At 36.4% G+C, this 13,924-nt stretch overlaps 2 protein-coding genes and 1 long non-coding RNA gene across 6 annotated transcripts in view; 1 reads left to right on the top strand and 2 right to left on the bottom strand.

Annotated features, from left to right (window-relative positions):
* The window catches only part of strn (striatin, calmodulin binding protein), a 40,491-nt gene extending 37,149 nt beyond the window's left edge, over positions 1-3,342 (bottom strand). The window contains exon 1 of one of the 3 annotated variants that reach the window (XM_051913196.1): positions 2,947-3,342. In XM_051913196.1, the coding sequence (XP_051769156.1) occupies positions 2,947-3,156 (210 nt within the window). In that variant the 5' untranslated portion in view covers positions 3,157-3,342. The remainder of the gene's footprint in view (positions 1-2,946) is intronic. The other 2 variants (XM_051913198.1, XM_051913197.1) reach the window with 2 other exon arrangements.
* Positions 3,343-4,957: 1,615 nt separating this feature from the next.
* On the top strand, positions 4,958-6,465 carry map1lc3c (microtubule-associated protein 1 light chain 3 gamma). Of its 2 annotated transcripts, none has more exons than XM_051913234.1 (4): positions 4,958-5,117; positions 5,216-5,271; positions 5,343-5,449; positions 6,036-6,465. In XM_051913234.1, exons 1-4 carry the CDS (start codon positions 5,060-5,062, stop codon positions 6,217-6,219), a joined length of 405 nt encoding a protein of 134 aa, XP_051769194.1. In that variant the 5' UTR covers positions 4,958-5,059; the 3' UTR covers positions 6,220-6,465. The 2 variants fall into 2 exon arrangements, with proteins under 2 accessions (XP_051769194.1, XP_051769193.1); XM_051913233.1 differs by having other exon boundaries at positions 5,018-5,117; positions 5,204-5,271.
* Positions 6,466-12,240: 5,775 nt separating this feature from the next.
* LOC127522891 (uncharacterized) overlaps positions 12,241-13,924 on the bottom strand; it is a 52,943-nt gene continuing 51,259 nt past the window's right edge. Inside the window, exon 6 of the long non-coding RNA XR_007932742.1 lies at positions 12,241-13,855. This is a non-coding gene — a long non-coding RNA (uncharacterized LOC127522891). The remainder of the gene's footprint in view (positions 13,856-13,924) is intronic.

Genomic DNA, 13,924 nt, shown 5'->3' with positions numbered 1-13,924 from the left:
GTCAGGGTGGCACAACTGCAAACATGGGACTTTTATTATGAATTGTCAAGGTAATAACAGTAAACATGATAATGCATCATCTAGAGGAGAGTGAAAATTCTTCGTAAATCTCTCTCAAATACTGGTAAAAACTGCTCATTTAAAGTATGGGTAGGTTGGTTCACTTTCCAAGTCAGGTGGTACAACTACAGTATACAACTATTTGGTTGTACCGCCTGACATTAAAACAGTCAAAAAGTGTCATGATTAAAAGTGAATCTGCAGTAAAATAAAGCGAACGAACAAACGGTGTCTTGCTGATGCTATCTGACTGGAACTTTGTTAAAAATAAAGTTCATCCACGCTTTATTAATGTTAGGATCAGAAGGATGGCTTGTGTTTTTCCACAACTCGGCACTTCAAAACATCTTGTAATCCTTAGGTTTTGTTGCGGGAGTAATCCTGTGTTCGTATATACTACTACATGAAATGTGCGAATCGGTGGCGATGATGTAGAAGTGGGCGTCGATCTTCTTCTGCAGAGGCGGTCTTTTGTTGCACTGTGATGTAATAATGTGACAAAAGCTGAAACGGGTCATTCAATAAAAGCCGTTTTTGGACTAATTAGGAAGTTTTTAGTTCTGAAACAGATATTTTTATAGTACAACAACCTCTTACATGTCAAAAGAACAGGGAAAATGTAATTCATCATGACCCCTTTAATAGTGATCACGATTTCTGCTTCTCTTGTTTATTTAAGCATCCGCGATATTTATGCAAACATGAATCTCCATTATATTGTTTGTGATCATATTGTAGCAGAGATTGAGTAAGTGCATTTATTCAGAAACCACAAAGTCTTTTTTGCTGTTCTGATAGAAAGACATTAAAGTGGTGGTTGATTATGATTTGACTTTTTTAACTTCAGTTAGTGTGTAATGTTGCTGTTTGATCATAAACAACATCTGCAAAGTTACGACACTCAAAGTTCAATGCAAAAGGAGATATTTTCTTTTACAGAAATCGCTTTTTAAGGCTGGTAGGGACTACAACGAGCTTCTTCACGGGATAGTGACATCACAAACCCTAAAATTTACATAAACCCCGCTCCTGAGAACACACAACAAAGGGGGCGGGGCCATGTTGGGCTGCTTTAGGGAAGAGGAAGAGTTGTTGTAGTAGAGTGTTGTTGACATGCCGTCATTTTACGCCGGACTGCTTCACAAACGAGGGTCAATTCAACACAAAAGATTAACATGACGGCTCATGCTAGTCGATGAGTTGAATCAACTCCACAGCAACTACATAAATTTATCCACTAACCATTCAGAAACGTCTAAAAGTTGTAACTTCTTCCTGAGTCTCTCCATCAGTGTCAACTCCGGTTTGAACAATGTAAGGCTGAACACCGTTACTGACAATCCTCATTTTGGCTGCGTGAGATTCTCCAGCTTTGTTGTTGTTGAGCTGTTAAAGCTCCACCCTCTTCTGGAAAGGGGGCGGGGAGCAGCAGCTCATTTGCATTTAAAGGGACACACACAAAAACGGCGTGTTTTTGCTCACACCCAAATAGGGGCAAATTTGACAAGCTATAATAAATGATCTGTGGGGTATTTTGAGACTTTGAAACTTAAAAAAAGAGAAGCTTTTACCAGATTTTATAAGGTAAAATAATAAACCTCGAGTTGAAAAATATCGTACTGATGCATTTAAACACCTGTAAAACTCATATCTTTCTTCTATTGTTTTACAATATCATTAATTTTCCTAGTACTGAAATCCCCGTCACATGGCCGGCAGTTTCCACTTGCACTTTCTGGTTTGTCCTTCATTCAACATGCATAATAAAATGCGACTATACGGACGTCCGGGTAAACGGTCCATAAATGCCAAAGACATTCCCACAGCATTCATTAATCAATCGCTGCCCTTTAGGTCTAAATATCTCATCTCAATCACAGAGAAGTGTGCGTCAAGGACTTACAGGTAGTAAAGCATGACATTGCACAAGGGTACGCAGAAGTTCAGCCTCTACCACTGAAGATCAAGGACGCGAGATGGTCTGCAGGTCAATATCATAGACAATAAGGCAGTGTACACTAGATAGTCACCAGCCAGACAAAGGAGTGTTCAGCGTTTAAGGACTTCCTCATAGTTGTGATGATACACCTTCCTCAGTTATGCAGATAAAGCAGGCAGACGGTGACAGACTGATGATGTCACCGCAGCCACTGACTCCAACTGTGACATCATCACGAGAAATCAGAGGAACAAACTCACAGGAACAGAAATATCGGTCACATTTTCACTCCATCTCACAGTCGAAAATAAGAAATGAAGCGTGATTTTAGGGCCATTTTTGCATTTTGACATTATTTTCAAGACAATTAATGTTGGGATGCTTCCATTTTAAATCTCTTTACGATGATTCCTATTAGATCATCTGTGTTCAATCCTGAAAGTGATTCTGTTCATACATTATATTATATTTATATATATATATATATATATATATTTATGCAAAAATATCTTAATTGTGATACAAACAGGCTTTATTTTTTATGCAAAAGGATGAAAAAGCTAAATTTATAATTATTCTACATGAAGGTTTTTTTTTAGAATCGCAGTGCAAGTCAGGAATTTAAAAAATGTGCATGCAGAATTCCTGTCAAGAACACATCCTGGCCAATATTTCATAGCAAGATTAAGAAATGATATTTTCCCTGTTCGCTTCAGTCGCAGTAAAGAACGCAGATCTCTTGCTGTAGAGAAAAAGGATCGAGTTACTGTACAGAGGAGAGAAACTCAAGTTTTTGTGCTGCTGCGTTGAATGTACAGGGTTGTGTGTGCGCGCGCGCGCGTGTAACGTCAGCGAGAGAAAAACAAGCCCACAAATGTCTGATTGTGACTTTTGGCGCACAGTGTTCAAAACACCTCAGAAAATAACGGTCACAATAGGCGCGTTACCTGCAGTTCGGCCCGCTCCACCTCCCATTGCGCTCGTTCCACCTCGAAACGGGCCCACTCGTGCTGCAGAAAGTGTAAAATCCCCGGAATACTGTACTGAGCGCGGGCCGTCTCCCCGCCGTCGCCCGGTTGTGGCGCTTTCGCTCCGCCGGGAAGGACCGAGTTGTTATTGTTGTTGAAGAACACACCGGGGCCCGCCTGCTCGTCCATGGCTAGGCCGGGAATCGGAGGTCTGATCGACCACACGGACACTAGATTTCGTCCGATCGCTCTCTCTCTCTCTCCGCTGCAATATCCGCCTCGGTGCTCGAAGGGAAACGGGCGGCTGCGGAGCTCGACTCACCGCGAGCTGCTGCTGCTGCTGCTGTCACTTCATGACGTTTCCGCTAGTTGTATTCGATTCGCGAATGAATCGTTCTTCTGAGCCGACTCGCTGAACTGATCCTGTCGAACCGATCAGCAAACATTCCGTTTTAGTTTGAATTTTAATAGATTTTTTAATAGAAAAAGTACTCGTTTATTAATATTAATCGTTTATTTATCGCGTGATTTGCTTGTTCTTGCCTGTAAAGCACTTTAAACTGCATTGATTTGTTTGGAAAAGTGCTATATAAATAAAAATTGATTAACTGACATGTGTTATACATCACTAAAATATTATTTTTTATTTATATAACGTTTATATCACATTTTATTTTAATTATATTGAAAATTATGCATGTATATGTTAGCATATTATGTGAGGATTTTCACCATATTTATACTTTTATTTTTATATTTTAGTTAAAGTTTTTTTTTTAGTTTTAGTTATTTTAGTAGATCAAAGTTTTACGATTTTTTTATTTCAGTTAATGTTTATATTATTTATTTTATCAACAAAAATGTTTTAGTTTTAGTTTTAAGTATAATAACACTGCTTTATATCAGCTCATATAGTCTCTCAATTAATGCAATCATAAAAAGCTACTTTTATAATATTTATATAGGAATTAGAAAATGCTTTAAAATGCTTTTTTTTTACCCAAAAAATTAATTTGACGTGTTGAAAACAAACACAACATATGATAATATTTATCTATCAAAAACATAATTGGAGATAAAATGACCTATAAATGCCGTGAATGCACTAAATTTATGAATCTTGTGAAAAAAGCACTAATCACATATTTATAAAACAACAAAAAGTCCATGATAAATGCGCGGATGTTTGAATATGCCTCTAAAGAACCGAACCGTTCGAACGAACCGATTCGGTCAAATGACTCGCACTTCACAACGCTGGTTTCCGCTCATCTCACGCCCACAATCAGGTCAACAGATCGCTGCGAGCACGAAGCGCTCTGATTGGACAGAACAAACAATTTGCACTGTGAATAGCCAATCAGAGATGAATGCGCTGAGCATGCTGGGACTTGTAGTTCGGATGCGTTTTATTCTTTTTTTCTGCCAAATGTTCTCAGTTTCAGAGTTATTGTGTATTGATAGCGGTTAGCAATCCTCAAAATACACACCAGAACACAAGCAAAATAAAGACTAACAAAAACACAGTTTTGTAGATTTTAAACACACAATTTTACTACAAATAAAATAAGCGATATGCAAATAAACAACAATATAGTAGTAAATGAAAGAAGGCAGGTAATATAAAATGCATGTATTAACATTACATAATCAAGTCAACAAAATGCAACATAATTTCACAATGGATTCATTTAAGTGGTCATGTCATGTCATGCACGAACTGTTACACAACACTACAATACTAAGCTCTGTTTTACACACACCCTGAGAAGGTGAAACCCGTGAACAACACAAAGATCCTTTCAGACCCTCATTTACCTGCAACATTGTAGGAATGTGTATTATTATACACATTAGCATGTGTATAGACAAAAAGATTTATATTAAAACAACCCAACAGCTGGAACACATCAACATTTTGTATCTGTAGTATTATTTTTTAACTCTTCTTGTGGATTGAATTTTTTTTTTTGGATTTATGCTGGTAAAGTTGCAGCGCGCATGACCCGTGACGTCACCGCCGGCGCACTATTTAATTAGTGTTAGTGCGCTTCGCCAGCAATTAGTGCGCAGGTCAGTGGAGCGACTCAACATGCCTCCATTTGAGAAAACTCAACATCCCAAACCTTTCAAACAGAGGAAGAGTTTAGGTATGTGTCTTTATATCATACAAACACTAGATGATCTGTTGACAAACTGTCAAATTTAAAAGTTATCTTTGATTTTTTTAATATTGATCACGGATCAGCTACGAGGAAACACGAGGTGGCGGGAATCAGAACCAAGTTTCCGACTAAAATCCCGGTAGGAAAAGCCCATTTCTGTGTGTAGTTCTTCTGTTACTGGTTGTTTGCGTTAAATTATGTTTATTTCAGGTGATTATTGAGCGATATCAAAGAGAGAAATATTTGCCCCCTCTGGATAAAACAAAGTTCCTCGTGCCTCAAGAACTCACTATGACTCAGTTCGTCACCATCATCAGGTGAGCAAAACATTTCAGCACTTTCGTCAATCAAATTTGTGTAAAAATGGGGGTCTAAAAATCTAAAACGTCTTAAGAAGGTTAATTTTTATTTCTCCAAACAATCTTAAAATCAGTATATTTCAGTTGTGCATAAAACATAATTTTTTTTTATATATATATATATATATATATATATATATATATATATATATATATATATATATATATATATATATATATATACATACATACATACATACATACATACATACATACATTTTTATTTATTTTAAATATAATATTTGTGCACACTTGCATATAGGGAGAATTCAGGTTCACTTTTTCCCAGTCATCTCAATGGTAAAGTGTCCCAATCTGAATTCACCCTGTGTGTACATAAAAAAATAAAATATTATATTTCTATAAACTTAAGTAATATGCAATAGATGGTGTATTATTCCATGGATCCAGAGAATTCTCATACTGCAGTAGTGTTTGTAGTACGGTACAGTGAACAGAGGCGTCAGCTGATCGTCACCTGGGTGGATTTAAGGACTTTCTCACGGTGTGGGTTTTTTCCTCACGTCTGGTTTGATTTTCTCAGGAATCGAATGACCCTGATGCCCAATCAAGCTTTCTACCTGCTGATCAATAACTCCGGCATCGCCAGCATGTCTGTGACCATGGCTCAGCTCTATAAGGACCATAAAGATGAAGATGGGTTTCTGTACATGACGTACGCCTCACAGGAGATGTTTGGACACTGTGTGGAATATAAGAACAGGTGATGAGATCAGATGATGGGGGTGGGTTACTTCGTTTACTTCACTGAACTGTGAGATATTTAAGTCTTTGTATATAGTGTTAACTTTTTAGATATACTATTCTTTTCTTTTTCTATTGTATGTTTTAATTGTCTGTGTAATAAATTCTTTAATTCGTGCATCGGTCACTAGAGGGAGACGTCTGTTCATTCATGTGCTGCAGAAGCGTCCTCAAATGTGCCTGAGAAATAAAACTGAATGTCAATCTTTCATTGGTTAATCATGTGGTGATTTAAAAAAAAAATAAAGGATATTGTTCATGTTTGATGCTGCACTCTTTGCACTTGCATTTATTTGATTTTTCGATGTATTGGTCTGTGCAATACTAAAGCAACGAAAGTTTACTTGAGGCATTTAATGGCCATTAAAGAGATATAGACGAAACTTAAGTTGTTTTATAAGGAAAGTATTGTCCATAAAACAATTCCTTTCTCCCTGTTGCAGTTTAAAGTTTCTCACACAAACAAACCTCTATGAATCTACAGGCCAATTTGCATGTCTACTTTTTGCATGTTCAAAATGAAGTACGATCACAATCTGCTACATTTACACAGTAAAACCATATTAAAATATATTCCAAATCTAAAAAATGAAATGCCGTCAAAAGTGACAAGTGACTTGTATGAGGGTCAATGATGTGACGGGTCATTTTATTTAATTTGGACAAAAAAACAAAAGGCCTTAATAATGAAAAACAAAGATATGACATCCAAAGTATGTAAGGTAGTACAAGTAGATCTCTTTTATTGAATCCAAAAGGTTTTAATTATATTTTGCTACATATAAAGGTATTTTAAAGATTTTGAAGTGTCAAAAGGTCATTCTGTTTAACTGTCCAAAGGCCAATACAGCCATTTCATTTGAGATTAAAATACCTTAAAATGTAATAAATGTATATATTTTTTAATCTGGCATGATTTTATAACATCATATATCAACATAGTGCAAAATGGTGTCAAAATTATGTGTAGAAGTCGTTGCTTTGTTATGAGAAAGAATGTCTGGAAAAATGAATTTCATTGTCATTTGGAGTAACCAATATAAAGGGACTATTTTGGATCAAGTCATGTGGTCAATATCATGTGACGACATTCAGACACCTGCAAAGGACCACATGATCATAAGAGAGATTTAGTTACTTTGCTTTAACTATTTGATAAATTCATATTTTCACTTGCTCATACGCATGTCCCGAAACATCAGGTCATTCGGTACAACCGCTATAAAACATGGAAAATGTTGTAATATTTAAGAAACTTGTACTAAATATAAAATGTTTGATTGTCCTTTTGCTAGCTAGCTAGATATCAGCCTGTTAGCATTGTTTGAAAATATCGTCATTCGGTAAAACCAAAATTTTGGTTAAACTGAGTGACTTGTTTGGTGACAAATTTTGTCCATCTTGTAAAAACTGACAAAATCAGTGTTAATTGATTATAAAAACCACATAATCTCATTGTTTACACTTAATAAAACTCCATTATGTTTTTTTTACACCTTATTCGTCAATAACCCAAATCTGAAATGAACTGCTGATGGCAGGAGAACTGTGGGATGAGTTTTGAAAATGTGTCCTAAGTTTCATTGTGTAGAATTTTACCAGTTCGAGCTCAGATGAAAGCTGCAGCCTGCAGGTGGCGCTCTTGTGCTGTCAGAGATCAGTGACTCTGGTGTTTCTCCTGTGGGCATATTTAAAGATTTAGGAGTGAATTCACTTTATACGAGCAGAGAGGTCAATTAAATTTGTGCGTCTCATTTTGGTAATGAGGATTATTTAGCTGTGCTGGATTACTGCGGATGCCTGTAGGATGGAGATTAGTATGATGTCTGATAACAGAAACACTTCTCTCAGGCTGTTTTTCAGACAAAGATTAAATCTGAGTATATATTCCCTCTGAAGAGTGTTTTCTACTCTAAAGCAAATGATTTTCTGCACAACAATATAACTTCATTACACAAGATTGTCATGATCAAAATTTCAGTGGTTTGTGACAATAGAGCATTTCTTGAATATTAATCAAGCTATAGATAGATAGATAGGGTGTTTTGCTGATGTAAATGTGAAGGTCTTTGACTCTGTTATTCTCTGGTTAATGCTGCGTTTGATCATTAACAGCAGCTTTTAAATTCAGACTCTAAAGTTAATGAAGCTCGTTGTTCTTCTGCAGACACACAGATCCTTCTGAAGAAGAGCGAACTTCACTATTGACTCGTTTATGTCAGAAAAGCAGCATGTACCCAAATATACATTTTGCAACAACAACAAAAAGAATTATAAGGTGACCTCTGACCCCGACACACACTGGCTCGTGTCTGTGGAGGACAGCAGGACACATTAATAATTCACTCGTGTTATTTGGGAAAGACGGTGACATCACTGATCCTGTGAGAGCGGGTCAGGTGACCACAGATGTGCGCTCTTAAAGTGAATCTCATGTGTAGCAGATGAATGAATATTTCATAACCTTCCCTGGAGGTCCATAAAAAGAGCACATGATTATTTAATGTGATCGGGGCTGAAATGAGACGTTCAGTGTGGATGATGTAAACGCGGGAAGAGCTTCCTGACGTCTGATCCGTTCATCAGCAAACAACATCATGAAGAAGAGCGTGATCATCATCATCATCATCAAGAGTGTTCATACGCCTTTCACCCTTCAGAATGAGGGGATTTTACTGTTTAATGACAAATATTAATAAAACCATGTTCACTTTACATTAATCACTGCAGATGATCTGATGATGATTGACAACAATAAACTAGATTTTTACATTTTTTGAAGTAAACATTACTATAGGCTATCACATTTTTAATATTTTTTCATTTTATATATCTTTTATATAGTAATATAGCTGTTATGCATATTAATATACTATATAACTTGTATATTACAATAGTTTGTATAATAAAAATAAATGTATTATTTTATAAATAAGTATACAGGTATATCTTAATAAATTAGAATATCATTTCTTTCCTGTAATTTAATTCAAAAAGTAAAACTTAAATATATTCTAGATTTATTAGACATAAAGTAAAATATTTTTTGTTTTCATCTTGATGATTACAGCTTGCTGCTCATCAAAATCAAAAAATCAGTATCGCAAATTATTAGAATATTTAATTTCAAGTTCTATTAAATGACCATTCTCAGGGTATAAATACTGGGTTTAGGTCAGTAATCCCAACAGCAGTCATGGGGAAGTCTGCTGACTTGACAGTTGTCCAGAAGACGGTCATCAAGACCCTCTACAATGAGGGTAAGCCACAGAGGGTCACTGCTGAAAGAGCTGGCTGTTCACAGAGCTGTGCCAAAGCATATTCATGGAAAGATGGCCGGAAGGAAAAAGTGTGGTGGGAAAAGGTGTACAAGTGAAAGGAACGACCGCAGGCTTGAGAAGATTGTTAGCCGAAGCCGATTTAAGAACTTAGGAGAGCTTCAAAAGGAGTGGACTGAAGCTGGAGTCAGTGCATCAAGAGCCACCACACACAGACGTCTTCAGGAAATGGGCTACAACTGTCACAACAAGCCACTTCTGAACAAAGACAAGTGTCTTACCTGGGCTAAGGAGAAGAAGAACTGTTGCTCAGTGGTCCAAAGTCCTCTTTTCAGATGAAAGTAAATTTTGCATTTCATTTGGAAATCAAGGTCCCAGAGTCTGGAGGAAGAGTGGAGAGGCACAGAAACCATGTTGCTTGAAGTCCAGTGTGAAGTTTCCACAGTCAGTGATGATTTGGGCTGCCATGTCATCTGCTGGTGTTGGTCCACTGTGTTTTCTGAAGTCCACAGTCAACGCAGCCATCTACCAGGACATTTTAGAGCACTTCATGCTTCCTTCTGCTGACAAGCTTTATGGAGATGCTGATTTCATTTTCCAGCAGGATTTGGCACCTGTCCACACTGCCAAAGGTACCAAAAGCTGGTTCAATGACCATGGTGTTACTGTGCTTGATTGGCCAGCAAACTCGCCTGACCTGAAGCCCATAGAGAATCTATAGTCAAGAGGAAGATGAGAGACACCAGACCCAACAATGCAGATGAGCTGAAGGCCGCTATCAAAGCAACCTGGGCTTCATTACACCTGAGCAGTGCCACAGGCTGATCCATGCCACGCCGCACTGATGCAGTAATTCATGCAGAAGGAGCCCCAACCAAGTGTTGAGTGCATAGAAATGAACATACTTTTCAGAAGCCTGACATTTCTGTTTAAAATATCCTTTTTTTATTGATCTTATGAAGTATTCTAATTTATTGAGATCGTGAATTGGTGGGTTTTTGTTAAATGTGAGCCAAAATCATCACAATTAAAAGAACCAAAGACTTAAAGTACTTCAGTCTGTGTGCATTGAATTTATTTAATACACGAGTTCCACAATTTGAGTTGAATTACTGAAATAAATGAACTTTTACACGACATTCTAATTTATTGAGATGCACCTGTATAATAAAAATAGATGACAAGCTTTCAAATATACACACATACACACACAGACACTCACACACATATACACACACACTCACACAGACACACATTAGCGTTGTCAGGTTCAGCGTCGGTTCATGTGAATGTGACTCTGTAAATCACTCAATAATGATCTGCAGAAACACAAGGAGAAAACAGACAGAAAAATGTATTAATTATTATATCCACAAAATCCAGTTTCATGCCTTGTAAATCCTGACCTGCTCCAGCATCAGATCTGTAGATGGCGCTGCTGCTCCAGATGATCTCAGACTGCAGTCCGGTGTTGAAGTGGAGGATCTCATGAAGCTTCAGAAGAGCTCTCAGTGTGCTGACGTGATCCTGACGGAGAACAGAGGAAGCTTCTCCTGCTCTGAGAGCTGGAGATAATGAGAAGAGCTAATGGACAACATTAACTGAGCTGAAAATGGAGGCTGTTAATGTATATTTGGTGTGTGTGTGTGTGTGTGTGTTTCTGTGTGTGGCTGCATAGTTTTGGATTGGAGCAAAATGTGAATCACTATTATGAGAATCCAGTTTGGAAAGAACTTTTTTGTTTTATTACTTATATTAAGAGTACCTTTATCTACTTAATTTAATATTGTGGCTGCATTTATAAAGACATGCTGGTCTGATCACCAGGTGACCGCGTCTGACCTCTTGACCCTTCACCCCGCTTTACTGAGATCATGTGAACCAGAGAGAAAGAAAAATAAAGGATAACACTGGGAAGAAAATGAGGTCAGACAGGAGATTTTGAGTGCGTTCCTGATCCATTAACGGTCCAGACGCTGTCAGTGGAGCGTCACATGATCTGAGCCGTGTGGAAGTCATGAGCGCTCGCAACCGTCACCCGTGTGTCGAAGCCACGGCGTCCTGGGGAATCATGGGAAAGTGTTTGCAAACATTTCCACCAAACATCTCTGAAATTACTGTAAATTATTATAAAAAATATAAAAAATACAATCAAATATTTGTTATTAAAATAATAATACAAATAAATTATTTATTATAAAAATAACGAGCTTTTTCTAAACATACTAATAAACTTTTAAATTATATTTATCTAGATTTAATTATTGACTTTAAAATGGTATGTAATTGTGCTTTTTATTTATTATGATCAATTTTATTAAATTATAAAAAATATTAAAAATACAATAAAATGTTTTAAAAATAATAATACAAATAAATAATGATTTTATAAGTATTATACAAATAACTAATCATATTATAAATTATTAATTTTATTAAAGTATAAAAATATAAAAATTACAATAAATTATGTTTTTACTTAATATTATATAAATAATAATATAGATTAAATAATTATTTTATTATTATAAAAATAACTAGATTTTTACACATTTTCTTTATAAAAGAATAAAGTTTTTAATCATATTATAAATTATTAATTGTATTAAATTATAAAACACAATAAATTATTTGTCTAAATATCATATAAATAATAATACAAATAAATTAATTATTTTATGATTATTATAAAAATAGATTTTTTTAAACACATTTTCTTTGTAAAAAAAAAACAAAACAAAACATGAATTAAGAATCCAGATTTAATTCCTGACTTTAAACTGTAACCAGGATTTGTTTCCTGATCACCGTGTTTTTCCTGTGAACTTCACATTTCATCAATCAGGAGTGTTTTTGTGGGATATATTGAGGACGTCAGTCTCCGCTCACAGCGGTGTCCATTTCCCCTCGCTTGAACTGATGATGTCATCTGCGTCCCATGAGGCCCTGCTTCTGTTTCACCATCGCTTCAATTATTTACAGTGTTTAATTGAATCGGTCGAACCACAGAGAGACTCCCGTGATGTCCGGTGGAACCGTATCCGTCCTTCAGCCCGTCTGAGAGTATCAGTGACGCACGGAAGGACAAATCATGCTTTACTAAACCTCAGTTATGACTTAAAAAGTCAAAGTTATGTAATAAAATGACGTTCTGTTACATAATTCAGAATTTTTATGTCATAATTATGATTTATTTTTTCTCTTATGTGGTGTAAATGTGCTTCCATAATGATGCAAGGTAACTGAACACATAATTTTGTAATCACGTATTTATGCGTAATATCTGCCGGGAACTGAATCTGCTGCTCGGGTCGCATTCGGACGAGGCTCTGTTAAACTCTCTCGCCCACACAAACAAAATGAGCCAAAGACAAACAGAAACGCATGAAAACTTGCACACGCACACAGAGCTGCAGATGTGAACATAAACACGAACTCACGACTGTAAACACGCGCCGCCGCAAACAAACAAACACCATCTGCTCTACTGATTTACACACAAATACATCACCCATCTTAATGCTCAATGCACATATTCACTTTGTCAACTTTTAAACACTGTTACATTGTTTCACGAGCATTTAGGGGTTAAAAATAAGAGCTCAGTGACGTCAGCGGAAAGTCGATTCAGAAACGGTTAAACAAAGAAAATAAACATCACAGTATTTCTCTGATTTCACTCATTATTTAACCTTTTAATGCATATATATATATTGTAAATGCATTTATTATCTTAATGTTAAATGCACATATAGAGTTCGTTTTGTCAACTTTTAAACTCTTTAAACATTTAGGGGTTAAAAATAAGAGCTCAGTGACGTCAGCCGAAGGGAACGTCATTTCAAGTCGTTACACAGACATAAAAACACATTTCTTTGAATTCACTCATTATTTAACATTTTTAATGCATGTATTATGCATATAGGCTATATTTTTAATGCATAGCCCTACATTAGTTAAAGTTAAAAATCATATATTAGATTAATTTTGACAGCTTTGTTTAACATCAACAAACAGTACAGGCCGTCCAGTGTGGAGGATGCACCAATCAAATAACAGAGATGAAGTCATGTGACCTAACATGCTCAGAATAACAGTATGAGAGGTCTGAATTGCGGCTCTTGTGAGGTTCAGGATGTTTAAAGCAGTATTTATAACTTTACCACACCAAACACGCGAGGAAAGATGCAGCTGAACAGTGAAGTCGAGCCGTCTAGAGAGCATTCATCATTCACTCTCCAGCACAAAGACAGGCCCTGTGTCCAGCCCAACATCAGCGCTTCTCCTCTCCACACTCCCCGAACAGATTCGTTTCCAGAGCCTGGAAGAATAACAGTTACAGCTGCTAAGGTTCATTCACAAACTTCACTCACTAACATGTTTTTTGGAC

The sequence above is a fragment of the Ctenopharyngodon idella genome, chromosome 11, assembly GCF_019924925.1.
Source record: "Ctenopharyngodon idella isolate HZGC_01 chromosome 11, HZGC01, whole genome shotgun sequence".
Taxonomy (NCBI): Eukaryota; Metazoa; Chordata; class Actinopteri; order Cypriniformes; family Xenocyprididae; genus Ctenopharyngodon; species Ctenopharyngodon idella.
This window is presented reverse-complemented; position numbering and strand designations above follow the sequence as displayed.